General features: G+C 41.7%; 1 protein-coding gene and 1 long non-coding RNA gene across 2 annotated transcripts; both read left to right on the top strand.

Annotated features, from left to right (window-relative positions):
• The first annotated feature begins 1,443 nt into the window (after positions 1-1,443).
• On the top strand, positions 1,444-10,522 carry LOC119779886 (thioredoxin-related transmembrane protein 2-B). Its single transcript, XM_038279731.1, has 8 exons — positions 1,444-1,632; positions 6,511-6,571; positions 6,659-6,772; positions 6,855-6,931; positions 7,002-7,108; positions 9,344-9,409; positions 9,486-9,615; positions 9,707-10,522. Exons 1-8 carry the CDS (start codon positions 1,444-1,446, stop codon positions 9,884-9,886), a joined length of 924 nt encoding a protein of 307 aa, XP_038135659.1. The 3' UTR covers positions 9,887-10,522.
• LOC119779887 lies at positions 1,639-5,334 on the top strand. Its single transcript, XR_005280305.1, has 3 exons — positions 1,639-1,929; positions 2,853-4,777; positions 5,005-5,334. It is a non-coding gene; the product is annotated as an uncharacterized LOC119779887 (long non-coding RNA).
• Positions 10,523-19,327: the final 8,805 nt, after the last annotated feature.

The following is a 19,327-nucleotide window of genomic DNA, read 5'->3' as shown; positions in this document are numbered from 1 at the left end:
AGCTCTATAAACTAACCACTAGACCGACACTCCCCCTTTTATTATTATTATTATTATTATTATTATTATTATTATTATTATTATTATTATTATTATTATTATTATCATCATTATTATTATTATTATTATTATTATTATTATTATTATTATTATTATTATTATTATTATTATTATTATTATTATCATCATTATTATTATTATTATTATTATTATTGTTGTTGTTGTTACTCTGTTTTTTTCTGATTTTTGAGCTTTTGTCTTTAATGATAAAATGTATTCATGGAACATGTTAAATCCTGGGATAGAAACTTAATGAACAACTAATTCTAAAGAAAATAGGAATAGATAAATAATAATAAATAATATGAAATGAATTAGCTTAAACATTTAAATGATTATTTTTAAAATATGCTCCTGTTCTGTGCAGATGTTTAAATTCTTATTCAATAGCAGAAAATCTTCGCAGGAGCAAATAAACCTGAGTGAGGTTGGACAGCTCGGTCCACATTCCTAAAATAAAATATATAGTTCTTCAAAGGGTATTAGATTAGATGAGCTTTATTGATCTCACAGCGGAGAAATTCACTCGTCACACATTGGCATAGAAGTTACAGAAGGTTCAAACAGGGAGGAAAAAGGTGCATTAAGAATAAGCAATATATATACAGTATATTCAGGTATATACAATTGTGTCCATTTAGTAAAGTTATAATCTCTATAATAAATGTTCATATTTATATATTTATATATTCATATATTTAAAGCTCATATACATTATATGTTCCACCAACATATAAAGCTGATGTTCAAAAATAATATTAAACATGAACTAAAATATAAATGGACAAAAGGACGTGATTTGAAGTAAACATTTATAATAATTATAGTAATTTATCAGCATACTAACAATGATTTTCACCAACAGCATCCTCCTGGCTCCCATCCTAAAGATCCTCTTGTTCTCAGAACATCCCATAAGATGATTAGCTAGGCTTTTATCCAATCAGCAGCGACCTTCAGCAGTCTGACCAATCAGAGACGGGCCGTGTTTTTCATGCGTAAACCTCCTTAATTCTTCATCCTCTCTGCTCTTTTTGCGTGCTTGTATTTGACAGAGGAGTCAACCCTCCGCCCGTTAACCAGCGGGAGTTACAAGCTTCAGAAACGTTCTCATTTAACTACATCAAACGGGAAAGCGTGTTTTAATTTATTTAGATGATTGTGCTCCTAAATCAAATCTCTGGTACAAAAATGTTCCTCAGTTTTTAGCATCCCGTGGTCTCTGTGTGCTTTTATTTTGAAGCACCGTGTTTGAATTAACTTCCGGTTGCCTCCGCATTCGCTAGCCAGGGCTAACGGACCCCTTGGTAGCAGGCTAGCGGGTTCTTGTGTCGGCTTCCTTGGTTGTGGGGGTTGTGCTGGCCGTCGGAACATTGTTCTAGCATGGCTCTGCTCACCCCGCTGTTCGCCTTCCTCTACCACCTGCCGCAGGTCTATAAATGGCTGCTGAAGCCTTACTATGTGGCCTCTCTGCTCATGTCGGTCGCCTTCCTGGCGGTCCGGAAAACGCCTGGAATCTGCGACCATCTGGCCTCCCAGCGGGAGGACGGGAACTCCTGCGACTTTGACTGGGTCTGTATCTCTGCATGGGACACACTGGGCCGCTCAGAACCGACGGACCGCCCCGCTGACAGGGACGGTTCTGTCGGGCCGAAGCTCGCAGGTCTGCTGCTGGACGGTTTGCTCTGGTTCTGGTTCTGAAGTGACATGGGAACTAGACAGACAGCTTCTGGGTTTTATTGCAGTTTCTCTTCTCTTTAGCAGCCACCTGAACCTCTGGTTCCTTAGATTGTAGTTTCCTTTGGATAGTTTAGTAAACCTGCTGCTTCACAGTTTGGGCCCAGAATCCATCATAAGATAGAGGATGAGGTCATCAGATAGAGGATGAGGGTGATCTAGTTGTTGATGAGGGTGATCTAATAGTGGATGAGGGTGATCTAGTTGTTGATGAGGGTGATCTAATAGTGGATGAGGGTGATCTAGTTGTTGATGAGGGTGATCTAATAGTTGATGAGGATGATCTAATAGTGGATGAGGGTGATCTAATAGTGGATGAGGGTGATCTAATAGTTGATGAGGGTGATCTAGTAGTGGATGAGGATGATCTAGTAGTGGATGAGGGTGATCTAATAGTGGATGAGGGTGATCTAATAGTTGATGAGGGTGATCTAATAGTGGATGAGGGTGATCTAATAGTGGATGAGGGTGATCTAATAGTGGATGAGGGTGATCTAGAAGTGGATGAGGGTGATCTAGAAGTGGATGAGGGTGATCTAGTAGTGGATGAGGGTGATCTAATAGTTGATGAGGGTGATCTAATAGTTGATGAGGGTGATCTAGTAGTGGATGAGGATGATCTAGTAGTGGATGAGGGTGATCTAATAGTGGATGAGGGTGATCTAATAGTTGATGAGGGTGATCTAGTAGTGGATGAGGATGATCTAGTAGTGGATGAGGGTGATCTAATAGTTGATGAGGGTGATCTAATAGTGGATGAGGGTGATCTAGTAGTGGATGAGGGTGATCTAGTAGTGGATGAGGGTGATCTAATAGTGGATGAGGGTGATCTAATAGTTGATGAGGGTGATCTAGTAGTGGATGAGGATGATCTAGTAGTGGATGAGGGTGATCTAATAGTTGATGAGGGTGATCTAGTAGTGGATGAGGGTGATCTAGTAGTGGATGAGGGTGATCTAGTAGTGGATGAGGGTGATCTAGTAGTGGATGAGGGTGATATAATAGTGGATGAGGGTGATCATATAGAGGATGAGGGTAATCTAATAAAGGATGAGGTCATCTGATAGAGGATGAGGGTGATCTAGTTGTTGATGAGGGTGATCTAATAGTGGATGAGGGTGATCTAATAGTTGATGAGGGTGATCTAATAGTGGATGAGGGTGATCTAATAGTGGATGAGGGTGATCTAGTAGTGGATGAGGGTGATCTAGTAGTGGATGAGGGTGATCTAATAGTGGATGAGGGTGATCATATAGAGGATGAGGGTAATCTAATAAAGGATGAGGTCATCTGATAGAGGATGAGGGTGATCTAGTTGTTGATGAGGGTGATCTAATAGTGGATGAGGGTGATCTAATAGTGGATGAGGGTGATCTAATAGTTGATGAGGGTGATCTAGTAGTGGATGAGGATGATCTAGTAGTGGATGAGGGTGATCTAATAGTGGATGAGGGTGATCTAATAGTTGATGAGGGTGATCTAGTAGTGGATGAGGATGATCTAGTAGTGGATGAGGATGATCTAGTAGTGGATGAGGGTGATCTAATAGTGGATGAGGGTGATCTAGTAGTGGATGAGGGTGATCTAATAGTGGATGAGGGTGATCTAATAGTGGATGAGGGTGATCTAATAGTGGATGAGGGTGATCTAGTAGTGGATGAGGGTGATCTAATAGTGGATGAGGGTGATCTAGTAGTGGATGAGGGTGATCTAATAGTGGATGAGGGTGATCTAATAGTGGATGAGGGTGATCTAGTAGTGGATGAGGGTGATCTAGTAGTGGATGAGGGTGATCTAGTAGTGGATGAGGGTGATCTAATAGTGGATGAGGGTGATCTAATAGTTGATGAGTGTGATCTAGTAGTGGATGAGGATGATCTAATAGTTGATGAGGGTGATCTAATAGTGGATGAGGGTGATCTAGTAGTGGATGAGGGTGATCTAATAGTGGATGAGGGTGATCTAGTAGTGGATGATGGTGATCTAGTAGTGGATGAGGGTGATCTAGTAGTGGATGAGGGTGATCTAGTAGTGGATGAGGGTGATCTAGTAGTGGATGAGGGTGATCTAGTAGTGGATGAGGGTGATCTAGTAGTGGATGAGGGTGATCTAATAGTGGATGAGGGTGATCATATAGAGGATGAGGGTAATCTAATAAAGGATGAGGTCATCTGATAGAGGATGAGGGTGATCTAGTTGTTGATGAGGGTGATCTAATAGTGGATGAGGGTGATCTAATAGTTGATGAGGGTGATCTAGTTGTGGATGAGGGTGATCTAATAGTGGATGAGGGTGATCTAATAGTGGATGAGGGTGATCTAGTAGTGGATGAGGGTGATCTAGTAGTGGATGAGGGTGATCTAATAGTGGATGAGGGTGATCATATAGAGGATGAGGGTAATCTAATAAAGGATGAGGTCATCTGATAGAGGATGAGGGTGATCTAGTTGTTGATGAGGGTGATCTAATAGTGGATGAGGGTGATCTAGTAGTGGATGAGGGTGATCTAATAGTGGATGAGGGTGATCTAATAGTGGATGAGGGTGATCTAGTAGTGGATGAGGGTGATCTAGTAGTGGATGAGGGTGATCTAGTAGTGGATGAGGGTGATCTAATAGTGGATGAGGGTGATCATATAGAGGATGAGGGTAATTTAATAAAGGATGAGGTCATCTGATAGAGGATGAGGGTGATCTAGTTGTTGATGAGGGTGATCTAATAGTGGATGAGGGTGATCTAATAGTGGATGAGGGTGATCTAGTAGTGGATGAGGGTGATCTAATAGTGGATGAGGGTGATCTAATAGTGGATGAGGGTGATCTAGTAGTGGATGAGGGTGATCTAGTAGTGGATGAGGGTGATCTAGTAGTGGATGAGGGTGATCTAATAGTGGATGAGGGTGATCATATAGAGGATGAGGGTAATCTAATAAAGGATGAGGTCATCTGATAGAGGATGAGGTCATCTGATAGAGGATGAGGTCATCTGATAGAGGATGAGGGTGATCTAATAGAGGATGAGGGTGATCTAATAGAGGATGAGGGTGATATAATAGTGGATGAGGGTGATATAATAGTGGATGAGGGTGATATAATAGTGGATGAGGGTGATATAATAGTGGATGAGGGTGATCTAATAGAGGATGAGGGTGATATAATAGAGGACGAGGGGAATGAGGGTGATCTAATAGAGGATGAAGGGGTTGAGGGTGATCTAATAGAGGATGAGGGTGATATAATAGTGGATGATTGTGATCTAATAGAGGATGAGGTCATCTGATAGAGGATGAGGTCATCTGATAGAGGATGAGGTCATCTGATAGAGGATGATTGTGATCTAATAGTTGATGATTGTGATCTAATAGAGGATGAGGGTGATATAATAGAGGATGAGGGTGATCTAATAGTGGATGAGGGTGATCTAATAGTGGATGAGGGTGATCTAATAGAGGATGAGGGTGATCTAATAGAGGACGAGGGGAATGAGGGTGATCTAATAGAGGATGAGGGGAATGAGGGTGATCTAATAGAGGATGAAGGGGTTGAGGGTGATCTAATAGAGGATGAGGGTGATATAATAGTGGATGAGGGTGATCTAAAAGAGGATGAGGGTGATCTAATAGAGGATGAGGGTGATATAATAGTGGATGAGGGTGATCTAAAAGAGGATGAGGGTGATCTAATAGAGGATGAGGGGAATGAGGGTGATCTAATAAAGGATGAGGGGGTTGAGGGTGATATAATAGAGGATGAGGGTGATATAATAGAGGATGAGGGTGATCTAATAGTTGATGAGGGCTATCTAATAGTGGATGATGGTGATCTAATAGAGGATGAGGGGGATGAGGGTGATCTAATAGAGGATGAGGTCATCCAACACAGGATGAGGGTGATCTAATAGAGGATGAGGTCATCCAACACAGGATGAGGGTGATCTAATAGAGGATGAGGTCATCCAACACAGGATGAGGGTGATCTGATAGAGGGTGAGGTCATCCAACACAGGATGAGAGTGATCTGAAAGAGGATGAGGTCATCCAACACAGGATGAGGGTGATCTGATAGAGGATGAGGTCATCCAACACAGGATGAGGGTGATCTGATAGAGGATGAGGTCATCCAACACAGGATGAGGGTGATCTGATAGAGGATAAGGTCATCCAACACAGGATGAGAGTGATCTAATAGAGAATGAGGTCATCCAACACAGGATGAGGGTGATCTGATAGAGGGTGAGGGTGATCTAATAGAGGACGGATTGAAGCTTCTGTGGATCCTGATGCTAACAGTTTTTAGTTTTTCTCTTCCATCTACAGTCGCTCTGACATGTAGGAGCCAAATCTTCAGCAGGGTTTTATAAACTTTCCACTTTTCCAAACTATGCTAATGGTTTTAATCTGAGCTGTTTCAAACCGCTTCACTCACAGACCTGGGTGGGATAGAAATCCACGTCCTCTAACTCGTAGCATCACCTTCCTCTCATTTGTCATCTGAACCAGGTTCATTTTAACCAGTTAAAAACTTTGAACCGAATGTAAACATCTGGAGTTTACATCTTTGATTTCCTAGATTTTCAAAGCTTTTGAACAATGGAATGAGAAAAGTGGGAACAGTTCCTGTACTTGGCCACAGTTGGAAAGGACTGATGTGAAATTCCAGATGTTTCCAGATGTTTCCTGGAGAAGCGCTTTTCTTCATGCTGCTGTGTTTTCAGAGAGAAGTGGAAATCCTCATGTTCCTCAGCGCCATCGTCATGATGAAGAACCGTAGAGCCAGTGAGTATGTCCGCCATCAGCTTCTGGATTTCTAAATCCAGCCCGTTGCCATGGAAACGTATCAACCTGTGTGCCTGCTCTGCTCAGTCACCGTGGAGCAGCACGTGGGAAACATCTTCCTGTTCAGTAAGGTGGCCAACGTGATCCTGTTCTTCCGCCTGGACGTCAGGATGGGGCTGCTCTACCTGACGCTCTGCATAGGTGGGTCAGCTTCCTGTGGGGGGTGGGGTCATTCAGAGCTCCGCCCTCCAACCCGCTGCTCTCTGTGCTGCTTGTTTTCCAGTGTTTCTGATGACCTGTAAGCCTCCGCTCTACATGGGACCAGAGTACATCAAGTACTTCAGTGACAAAACCATGGATGTGAGTAACTCCTGCACGGCGACGCCGCAGCGCTGCAAACGGCCACAGTCCTAACCCTGTGTGTGTTTAGGATGAGCTGAACAAGGACAGTCGAGCCACCTGGATCGTTGAGTTTTTTGCCAACTGGTCTCCAGAGTGTCAGTCCTTCGCCTCGGTTTACGCCGACCTCTCGCTCAAGTAAGGCTCCAAACAGAGGGAACCTCTGGCTAAACCCCTTTAACTTTCTTTTTTCAGATTCTTATTTTTTTTCCAAATGTCTTGTTTTCAGATTGAGTTTATAAATTGCATAATTTTGGGGATAAAAATGGATCACTGCCTGCAGCTGTCCACATCTGCAGCCTGTCTAAGAAAGGCAGAATAGTTTCTGCAACCTTTAATGTCCCATTCTGATTGAATTCTCACATTGCGTTTTCCAGAAGACATTGGCCGTATCTCAGTTCACTAGAACGCGAGTACGGACTCGTGTCCTCCTCACCACGTATGTTCATGAAAAAAAGTGTGGATTGGGGAGAACGGGATTACGCAGCATAAATATGGTTCAAGTGGAACAGAAGCGTACTGATGACATCACCACACGCTCTGCTAGTTTGGAGCTGCATTTCTCCTCCTGTTGGATAATATCCTCTAGATAATAATAAATTCTGCCTTTTTTAATTTAGTGGGGGAATAATAATATCAAAACAGTCAGATAAACACAAATCAAATTAACATTTTGAAGAATAAAACAATCAAATCTCCATCATAGCCAGCGGTACTTCACAAACCGCTATGCTGGGAGAGGGCCGCTGCAGACGGGCTAACGTTTAACTATCGGCCAATGTCTTCACCTCAGGGGGCGGGAAGAAGCATTTCTATTGGTCTGCAACATTCTGATTGGTCAGGAGCCTTTTAATCTGCCCTGATGTGAAAGAAAGGAATGTGATCTGTGAAACGCTACTAGGAAAGAACTCAATCTGAAAGAGAGAAATTAGAAAAAATAATTTCAGAAGAAAAGATACAATGTGAGAAAACAGCAAAGTTACTATATTAAATTTCCAAGAAAAGTTAAAAAAAACAATCCACTGGACTTAGTTTCCAAGTTTAAAGACGTTTCTTTTTCAATTCAAAATGTCAGGAATAGCATTGAGTTCCAGGTTTTATCCAGCAGCCCAACAAAGCCTGGTTTTTTGTTTTGAAAACATGCAAATAGAAACAGATGAACGGGTCCCCCCCCCTTTGGAATGGGGGTCGTTTGGCTTCATAGTTAGCCTGCAATGCCCCATACCTGTCTATGCCTCTGAAAGGGGGTCGTTAGAGGGAATTGCTGGCCTGGCTGAACAGGTGGGGTCTTCTGTAAAGGGGTTTGGGTGGAGATGACAAGGCTTTGTTGGGCCACTCTATAAAGCCTGGTTTATACTCTGAAACCAGGTCGTCTGCGTTTGTGTCGCAGTTAAAGCAAATGTGTCCCCGCCCCCTCCGCAGACACTCTGCTGCACCTCTCCAAAATTGTAGGTGAGACCTCTTTATTGGTCAAATCTACATCCGCTCTACAATATCCGTATTTCCTGTTTTGTACCTTAGCGGCTTGTTTTGTTTGTCAGACCGCCATTGTGGAAATCGACTGGTGAAGATGGACCCGCTAGAAGATTGAGAACGCTGGGTCCCTTTTCCCACCTGGTTCCCTGCTCTTTTTGGCTGCCATGTCCCTCCATTGGCCCCCACTTTCTCACCACCTCTGCCATGTCCAATATCTTCAATATTGGACATGAATCAAAAATACCTGCAACAAGCTCACTGAGACACACTGCTGCAGGAGGATAACTAGCCCTTAAAGCAACTCGACGCCATTTCTGACATTTTGAATTGAAAAAGCTTCCTGGATGGGAAGAGAAATGTCTTCAAACTTGTAAACAAAGTCCAGTGGATTGTTTTCTAACATTTTTAGAATGACTACGACCTGGATGACCGAGAATCTTCTCCAGCTATATTACTGTATTAATATTTGGAAGAATCATTTTTAATTTTATAAAACCTGATTTTTAAAACCTTGTAACAATAATAGAACCACAGTTTGGAGATTTTCCTTCAGCATTTCTGAACCAATCAGCTGCCTGAACATCAGATGGATCCAGTTTAATGAGGAATGAGGTGAATGTAGATCCAGGAGGCGGAGCTCAGACAGGAAACTAGAGGAAAGCTAAAGATGATCTTCTAATGGCTGAAGGATGCATGGTTCTGATGGTTCTGGTGGTTCTGGTAGTTCTGATGGTTCTGGTGGTTCTGGTGGTTCTGATGGTTCTGGTGGTTCTGGTGGTTCTGGTAGTTCTGATGGTTCTGGTGGTTCTGGTGGTTCTGATGGTTCTGGTGGTTCTGATGGTTCTGGTGGTTCAGGTGTGTGGCAGGAAGGGTCTGATCAGTCTCCCTCTGCTGCAGGTATAACTGTGCCGGCCTCAAGTTTGGGAAGGTGGACATCGGACGTTATGGCGAAGTGTCCAAAAGGTGGGCGGTCTCCTGGTGAGGAAGCTCTCTGCAGAGGAGCTGCTGCTCAACCTCAGCCTGCTCTGTTCATCTGCAGGTACAAGGTGTCCGCATCTCCGCTCTCCAAGCAGCTTCCATCCTTGGTCTTATTTCAGGGGGGGAAGGAAGTAATGCGGCGCCCCCAGGTGGACAAGAAAGGCAGAGCGGTGTCCTGGAGCTTCACTGAGGTCAGACTGTCCACAGGAAGTCCTCAGCTGTCGCCATGGAGATCCTTTCAGATCTTGTTTGTCTGATCCACGTGTTCCCGTTCTCCTCCAGGAAAACATCATCCGAGAGTTCAACCTCAACGAGCTCTACCAGAGCTCCAAAAAGCTCAGCAAGAGCAGGTACGAGAAGATGAGCGCGTCACAGTTCCCGGCCGTGCCCGAGGAGGAGGAGCCTGAGCAGGCGGGAGCCGACGCCCAGGGGGAGGAGCCTGAGTCCAAGAAGGATAAATAGGATGGTCGGATCACGCAGCTCTATGTGGACCAATCATCTGCCTCATCCCCTCTGCAGCTGGCTGGGGGACGACAGCAGCTCATCATCATCTTTTACTCTTTTCTTGGTCTTAGAAATCTATAAATAGCAAATGTTTTTGTCCTTAGATGATTAAAAACTGAGAAACTTTAACAGGATGTTAGGATGGGGGGGTGTAGACTGTTCCTAATGTGAGGAAGCTTTGAGTTCATCAGGTTTCATACTAATACTTCAGATCCCTCAGCCTGTTCCTCTGCTCCCACACCGTCCCTCTCTGTATTAGCCCCGCCCTTTCTGTGAGGGATCAGACAGGGCGGGTTCTCCTCCAGTCCGCCCACGCTCCAGGCCTGATGCTGCAGCAGGTGATCCTGGCCTGGACAGAACAGCCGTGGGTCAGAGACGCTGATCCGCTTTCATTTTAACATTCCAGTCCTGAAGTCTGGATTTATTCTGAACGCACTGAGTTTGTTCTTCTTTATGTTGTTCCTAAACTTTAACTTCTAAAAGTAGATTTTCTATGTTTGTCATGATGCATTCCTCCAGCTCCATCCACACCTGGAGCCTTTTATACTTGTGTTTGTCCTTCTTACATGAGAAATAAAACCCATTTGCACACCAGTTCGTCCCGTGTCTCTTGCAACAACACTGCAGGATGGTGGGCGGAGCCTTTAAATATCCGCCTTTCATGCAGTGATTTAGTTTTCATGCAATTATGAAGGTTATTTTGTTTCAAAACTATTTGTGCATTGCAAGTGTGAATTTGAAGTTGTAGAGAGAGTTGCAGTCTAAATTAATCAGTAGAATTTAGAAAAAAAAATCACAAGTACATTTTTTTTAACACCTGTTTAAATTTTTAAGTACATGTTCACAAATTCTGTTCTACAAGTTGCACATCAAAAACCTCTTAGATTCTCAGTTTTAACCATAATCAGCGTTTTGATGCAGTCATCCCCGTTTCCATGCAGTTAGAAGTGAGCTGCAGCTGTAGTGAGATCAGAGTCTGGCTGAGATGTTCAGACCAGAAGAAGCACCTGATATTTAGCAGAATAGTTTTTTCATCTCTTCTATGCATAAAGGTTGTCTGTTATTGGACTTTACTTGTGTATTTATATATTCCTGAAACTGTCCAGTTCTTTGAAGATGTTCATTGCATTTCAGTCTAATTTTCACATTCCTCCCATTTTTATTCTGATCATTTAAAACCTTTTCCTTTATTTTAGACGTTACCGTCCAGCTGCTGAAACCGATTCTTTTTCTCCGCTGATGAAGGTTTTCTAATCTGCATATTTGTCTATTACAGTAATTTAGGAGCCAATTTTTTCAACAGATTAGAAGTTGGATCAGTCTCAACATTCAGATACTATGATTTTGAACAGACAAAATAGAAAACTGAGATAAATCATATACAGCCCTCTTCCAGAAATGATGGAATCGGCGGATGTTCATTCAGTTGTTTAATTTTTAGAGTAAAAGCAGATCACAGACATGGCACAAAACTAAAGTCATTTCAGATGGCAGCTGTCTGGCTTTAAGAAACTCTTAAAGTCGGCAACGGTTACTTTTTTAGACCAAAACAATTAGGAATCATGAAAAAACATTCCAGCACTTCACTAGTATTTTGTTGCACCACCTCTGGATTTTCTACCAGCTTGCAGCCTCTGAGTCATGGACGGAGTGACAAACAGGAATCTTTTCAACTGGATTAAGATCTGGACTATTTCCAGGCCATGAAATTAAACTTATTTCTTTTTTCAAGGAAGGTTTTCACAGTCTTTGCTCTATGGCATGATGCATTATCAAAAAAAAAAGAAAATGGTTTCAGCATCACCAAAAATCCTTTCAGTTGATGAGATCATTGTCTTTACTGATTTTCACAGTGGAGAAATTTACTCCATGAATAAAAGACATCAGAAGGATAAGAAAAGTGTTTCGATTTAAACTTGTGCATTTATTGAAGTTGTAATGACAGCCATCTCCCAGTGCCTTTACCTGACCCATGGCACCATGTTGACTGATGTAGCCCCGTATCCCCATCAATGCCTGCGGGAATGTGCATCTTCTCTTCAGGCAGTCATCTTTAGAAGTCTCATTGGAATGGCACCAGACCAGAGTTCCAGGTTCATCACTGGAGATTCATCACTGATCATGACTTTCATCCACATTTTATTCCTTTCAGTGTTTCTTAAAGCCAGACAGCTGCCATCTGAAATGACTTTAGTTTGTCTATGATCTGCTTTTTTTCTATTCAATTCAATTCAGTTTATTTATATAGCGCCAAATTCACAACACATGTCATCTCAAGGCACTTTACAGTTCAGCCAGATCATGCAGTCAAATTGATACAAAGTTTTCTATCTAAGGAAAACCAGTTGATTGCATTGACTCATTGACTCAAATATAATCCCCCACACTAAGCATGCTTGTAGCGACAGTGGAGAGGAAAAACTCCCTTTTAACAGGAAGAAACCTCAAGCAGAACCAGGCTCAGTGTGAGCGGCCATCTGCTGAGGCCGACTGGGGTTCAAGGAGACAGAAGCAGAGATACAAAAAGCAGCTGTAAAAGGCGGCCCCGTCCAGGAAACACACAGCCAGGCAGACGAGCTCCAAGGCAGCTCCCATGCCAGAGGACGAAGAGAGCACATCCACTCAGTCACGGTCAGAGAAACAGGACCACACTGGAAAACAGGCCGATCTCCAACATCTATAAACAAGGGTGTTGATAGAAGCAGCACAGCTGATGTTTCTTTCCAGGATGACATCACAGCCAAACAGGAACAGACGAGGCAAAGCTACTCTGAGGAAAAGCAGAGAGAGCAGAAGGTTAGAAAATGAACTAACAGATTCTGCAGAATAGGAGAACGGAAAGAGAATGAAGCAGAATGATGAAATGGGGGTCCCTATGTCCTCCAAAAGTCTAAGCCTATAGCAGCATAACTATAGAGATAGCTCAGGATAACCTGAGCCACTCTAACTATAAGCTTTATCAAAAATGAAAGTTTTAAGCCTAGCCTTAAAAGTAGACAGGGTGTCTGCCTCACGGACTAAAACTGGTAGTTGGTTCCACAGGAGAGGAGCCTGATAACTAAAAGATCTGCCTCCCATTCTACTTTTAGAAATTCTAGGAACCACTAGTAAACCTGCAGATTGAGAGCGAAGTGCTCTGTTAGGAACATAAGGAACAATCAGATCTCTGATATCAGATGGAGCTTGGCCATTTAAGGCTTTATATGTGAGAAGGAGGATTTTAAATTCTATTCTTGATTTAACAGGAAGCCAATGAAGAGAAGCCAGGATAGGCGAGATATGATCTCTCTTTTTAATTTTCATTAGAACTCTGGCTGCAGCATTTTGGATCAGCTGAAGGCTTTTAACTACAGTTTGTGGACTTCCTGATAGTAAAGAATTACAATAGTCCAGCCTTGAAGTAACAAATGCATGGACTAGTTTCTCAGCATCACCCCTGGACAGGATATTTCTAATTTTTGCAATGTTCCTCAGATGAAAGAAGGAAATTCTAGAAACCTCTTTGATATGGGATTTAAATGACAGGTCCTGATCAAAAATAACACCAAGATTTTTTACTTTATTATCTGAAATCAGTTTAATCCCATCCAAATGAAGTGACTGGCTAATCAGTTTCTTTTTCATAGACTCTGGTCCAAAGACTATAACTTCTGTTTTGTCTGCATTCGGAAGCAGAAAGTTGAGAGTCATCCAGGTTTTTATGTCTTCAAGACATGCCTGTAATCTATGTAATGGGTTAGCTTCATCTGGATTTATAGACAGATATAGCTGGGTATCATCAGCATAACAGTGGAAATTAATCCCATGCTGTCTAATAATTCTACCAATTGGGAGCATGTATAAAGTAAAGAGAATTGGTCCTAGCACTGATCCCTGTGGTACTCCACAGGTAACCTTTGAGCATGTTGAAGATCTATCATTAACATGAACAAACTGAATTCGATCAGATAGATAAGATTTAAACCAGTCTAGTGCTGTTCCTTTAATTCCAACAAAATATTCAAGTCTTTCTAAAAGAATATTATGGTCAACTGTATCAAATGCAGCACTAAGATCCAACAGGACGAGCACAGATACAAGTCCATTATCTGAGGCCATGAGAATATCATTAGTGACTTTCACCAGAGCTGTTTCAGTGCTATGATGAGCTCTAAAGCCAGACTGAAACTCTTCAAAAAGTTCATTATGGTGGAAGTGATCGCAAACTTGTTTGGCAACTACTTTCTCAAGAATTTTGGATAAGAAAGGAAGATTGGATATAGGTCTATAATTGACCAAGTCATCTGGGTCAAGAGACGGTTTCTTAAGCAGAGGTTTAATTACAGCAACCTTAAAAGCTTTAGGTACATATCCCTGTAACAGAGATAGATTAATCACATCTAAAATGGAGGAGGAGATTAAAGGGAATACCTCCTTAAATAACCTGGTTGGAACTGGATCTAACATACAAGTTGAAGGCTTAGATGAAGACAATAATTTTGCTAACTCAGAAAGTTCAACTGGATCAAAGCAGTCTAAACCCGGTTCAGATTCCATGACTACCTCAGGTACAATCGCGGATAGAGGAGTGCTTATGATCTTATTTTTAATAAGATCAATCTTATTTATAAAGAATCCCATAAAATCATTGCTGCTAACAGCAGGTGGAATGGACGGTTCAACAGAGCTATGGCTCTGGGTGAGTTTGGCAACTGTATTAAAAAGAAATCTAGGATTATTCTTATTCTCCTCTATTAATGAGGAGAAGTATGCTGCTCTTGCTTTACAAAGGGTCCTCTTATACAGCAGTAAACCATTTTTCCAGACTAGGAAGGACTCTCGCAGGCCTGTGGAGCGATATTTTCTCTCCAGTTTCCTAGCATTTTGCTTCAAAGTACGCAGCTCTGCATTAAACCAAGGAGCAAGCTTTCTATTTTTAACGGTTTTCATTTTCAAAGGAGCTGCGTTGTCTAAGGCAGTACGCAGAGAACTAGCAACCCCATCAACAAAATCATCAACCTGTGAAGGGGAATAAGCTATGCTTTTGCACTCTGCAGCACTGCTCAGTGATACAGAGGAGAGAGAAAGTGAAGCAGATTCTTTAAAATTTATAACTGCACTATCTGATAAAGATCTACTAAAATTGAACCTTCTTTTGGGGGAGGAGAACTCTGTTAAAGTAATCCTGAAGTTTATTAGAAAGTGGTCAGAGAGGACAGGGTTGTGAGGAAATACTGTTATTTCTTCACATTCTATGCCGTATGTCAGCACAAGATCCAAAGTATGAAGATGAGAATGTGTGGGAGTATTCACAATTTGAACAAAGCCAATAGTGTCTAAGATAGCATTAAAGGCTGCTCTTAAGCTATCGCCTTCAATGTCAGCATGGATGTTAAAATCTCCCACTATGATGACCCTGTCAGTATTTAATACCAAATCAGAAAGGAACTCTGAAAACTCATCTAAAAATTCAGAGTAAGGACCTGGTGGACGATACAAAGTTACAAAAAGAAGAGGTTTTCTTGCCTTGAAATTTGGATCAGGGAAATTAAGGGTTAAATGCTCAAAAGAGTTGTAGGTATTAATTGTTTTGGGAGTAATCAGTAAGTCAGACTGGAAGATTGTTGCTACTCCTCCTCCTCGCCCAGAACTTCTGGGGATGTGAAAATTTAAATAGCTTGAAGGAGTTGCCTCATTTATGCTCACATAATCCTCTTGCTGCAGCCAGGTTTCTGTAAGGCAAAACAAGTCAATGTGATTATCACAAATCAAGTCATTAACTAGTAGACTTTTAGAGGAAAGCGATCTTATGTTAAACAGACCGCATTTAATTGTTTTAACTTTTTCCCCAATTGGAGTTATTTTGATTTTAATTAGATTATCATGATTTACTCCTTTGGGAATCTTTGCTAATTTATTAGATTTTGGTCGTGGGCAAGACACTGTCTGGATGGAGTAAAGAGTGGGTAACAGTAGAGAAGCTGCAGAGATGTGTGTTAAACTACAACTCTGCTTCCTGGTCTGCACCCTGGGTGGTCAGGGTTTTGGAGGACTAATAAATGTGGCCAGATTCCTAGAAAGAAGAGCTGCACCATCCAAAGTGGGATGGATGCCGTCTCTCCGAATCAGACCAGGCTTTCCCCAAAAGGATTGCCAATTATTAATGTAGCCCACGTTGTTTTCAGGACACCACCTAGACAACCAGCGGTTGAATGACGACATGCGGCTAAACATGTCATCACTGGTCAGATCAGGGAGGGGACCAGAGAAAATTACGGAGTCCGACATTTTTTTGGCAAACTTACACACCGAAGCAACACTAATTTTAGTGACCTCCGATCGGGGTAACCGGGTGTCATTACCACCAGCGTGAATAACAATCTTACTGTATTTAACCTTATCCTTAGCCAGTAGTTTCAGGTAGGATTTGATGTCGCCCGTTCTGGCCCCCGGCAAACATTTGACTATGGTCCCTGGTGTCTCTAATGCCACGTTTCTGACTATGGAGCTGCCAATCACCAGAGTGGGCTTCTCAGTGGGTGTGTCACTGAGTGGGGAAAACCGGTTAGAAACGTGAACGGGTTGGTGGTGACCAGTGGGCAGAGATCCACGACTACGCTTTCTGCGTACAGTTACCCAATCGCCTGGCTGCTCAGGCACTTTTAGAGGACAGCTACGTGGGGGGCCTACTTTAACTCCTGGATGTTCAACAGCCTGAAGCCTGGATTCTAACTCTGACACCCTCGCCTCCAAAGCTACAAAAATACTACACTTATTACACATCCCATTATCACTAAAGGAGGCAGAGGAATAACTGAACATCTGACACAGAGAGCAGGAGAGAAGAGAGGAAGAAGGAAGAGTTGGAAAAGAGTCAAGGGAGGGAGAGAGAGAAGCCATAGCAATGCTAAGCTAGCGCTAGCCTAGGCTAGCTACTCCTTGCTATCAGAAATAAAACCGTGTGAAACTGACAAGTGCTCAGTAGAAAAGTGCAGCAGAAGGTGCTATGTTTTAAAGTAGTCAGTTAGAGTTACTTAGATACAGAGATATCACAGAGAAAATAACTTAACTTCAGATGGAGTTCCTCTGAACAGCTGCACACTCAGTTAATCCAAACAGATTTCTACAAAATCAAACCACTGAATAAACTCCCTCATTTCAGTGATTCCATTATCTTTGCCAGGGTTTGTATAATACTTATATTTAACAGAAAATCTGAGTTTCTCTAATGAAAGAAAGGAAAAAATATTGAAAGTAATAACGTTAAATAAAACTATAAATTAAAAGTAAAGTACGAATATATGAATATAAAAATCTATTAAATGAGGGAAAAGTCAGGAGACAGAGAGGGAAATAGACCTTCTTTTATTCCTTCTGACCACTTTATAAATAATCAATGTACTCGTCTAAACTGCATTGATGAGGCTTCATGGTTTTGCTGTTTCTTTAACATTTTCTTAGCCGTCGCTACAACCAGGAGAGGCTTGGTTCTCTCTATTTGGTTCTATTTCTATGATTTGGTTTCTATCCACCAATCAGCTCCACCTGCTCCTTTATTATCGAAGCCAAAGTTCGTCCTGCTTTTGCAAAGGAATCATTTTAAAACTTCATACGTCATCAATGCTCCTTCTTTCCATTATATTGAATTCCTGTATACCAGTTTCAGGAGTGGTTTATATTACTGAGATGTTATTTTCTTTATCTAAGGCTTTATGTTCTGTATTATATTATTATTATTCAAATACCTCTATTGGATTTTGAATTGTCCATATAAAATAAGAAACCAATTAGCAGTCCCAACACTAACAATAAGTTGCAATAACAGGGAAAATAATGTAAAATGAGAGAAAAAAAGGACACCATATATAAATAAGAACTAATATTAGAAATGAATAAATAAATGAATATGGATATGTTGCAGTAGGAAATTGAAATGGCTGCCAGACCTTATAGAAGCTCTGGGTTGATCCCTGATCTTGTGCCTCATTCTGTCTCTCGTTCATCTGTTAGTTTTTCACTCAAAGTTCAGGCCTAAGTTGATCCGTTGTTTTTCCAGTGTATGTTCAGTGTTTATCCGGTTCTTCAGTGTCTCCGATCATAATCTTATTGAGGTCAATTTAAAATACAAAAATCAGAGAATACCATTTATATTTTCTTCTTAAATTTTGTTCCCCATGTTCCTTTTTTAACGTTCTACTTCTTTAAGTTCAACTATGCTTACAATGAAAACTAGAATCTATTCTGTGATAATTGTGAAAGTTGATGGTTGATAAAGTAACTGATCTGACCGGTTCCACTGAAAATATATATCAATAATTGACCATCTTTTGGGGAAACCTGGTGTGATTCGGAGAGACGGAATCCATCCCACTTTGCATGGTGAAGCTCTTCTTCCTTCTTTCTTTGTGTGTTTCGCCTGATATATCTCTGGGAATAGAGAGCTACCTGAAAGCCCGACAGGTTTGCTTTCACTAAAAGACCAGTATGAATGTTTACATTAGCTTCTGCTTAATACTTGTATAGAAAACTTTAATGTAACTTATTTAAGGAGTAATTCTATAACAAAGGGACAGAGAGAGAGAGAGAGGATAAGAACTAATTGGAAAGAGAGAGACAGGAAAGAATACATGACAAAGAAAATAAAACAGCAAAAATAGACACAGAGATATAGAAGTCTGCTTCCACACCTGGATGAAATGAGAGGAAATGAAAAAATCAATAAGAAGACAACAGAGAACCAAAATAAACGTCAGGAAAAGCTTCCAGAGCAGCAGGTATCCTTTAGATATCCATATGTGTGAAAGGCAAAACCTATGGTGAAACACTATATCATTCAGGGTGGTATATATCTGTAGCTGCAGCTTAGTATGTAGTATTAGTGTGTATCCGTGAAAACCTGGAAGTAAACTTTATACATGAGCATGCTTATGTATAAAGGATTCACACACCTTCTTCAGAAGGAATATATGCTTAATAGCAGGTGTGGGCGGCCCCAGACTCTTCCTGCAGGACTCAGGACAGAAAAAGAGGCGATAGGGGCCCCATTACCCAGAGGCACCCCAGATTACTGGGACACAGGCAGGGCAGAAATAGTGATGGCCACACCTACTAGAGAAGGACAGACAAGAGCACCTGGAGCCTGACCCCCGAAGGGCAAAACCCAGAGACCCAACAGGAGACAATTGTTTTCTCCTGGTTAATAAGTAAGTGAGAGACAGACACACACTCACTCAGTCCTATTGTGCAAACGGAATAGACAACAGGTAGAAAGGCGGTCTCTATAAAGGAGTGGATCTGCAGGTGGGTGATGTCTTGGTCATTTCTGAATGTTGGTGGTGCCATTTACACCCATGGTCGCATGAGACGGACTCTACAACCTACACAAGTGGCTCAGATAGTGCAGCTCAACCAGGAGGCACA

Source organism: Cyprinodon tularosa, unplaced genomic scaffold (assembly GCF_016077235.1).
Source record: "Cyprinodon tularosa strain WSP-4 unplaced genomic scaffold, ASM1607723v1 ctg1525, whole genome shotgun sequence".
Classification (NCBI taxonomy): domain Eukaryota; kingdom Metazoa; phylum Chordata; class Actinopteri; order Cyprinodontiformes; family Cyprinodontidae; genus Cyprinodon; species Cyprinodon tularosa.
The sequence above is the reverse complement of the archived record's forward strand: the minus strand, read 5'-3'. Positions and strand labels throughout refer to the sequence as shown.

What these genes read in the sequence shown, in the direction of transcription:
- LOC119779886 (XM_038279731.1), top strand. Translation starts at nt 1,444, where the DNA reads ATGGCTCTGCTCACCCCGCTGTTCGCCTTCCTCTACCACCTGCCGCAG. An exon ending in CTACCTGACGCTCTGCATAG is followed by an intron (nt 6,773 to 6,854) that starts GTGGGTCAGCTT and finishes CTTGTTTTCCAG; the next exon opens with TGTTTCTGATGACCTGTAAG. An exon ending in TCAGTGACAAAACCATGGAT is followed by an intron (nt 6,932 to 7,001) that starts GTGAGTAACTCC and finishes GTGTGTGTTTAG; the next exon opens with GATGAGCTGAACAAGGACAG.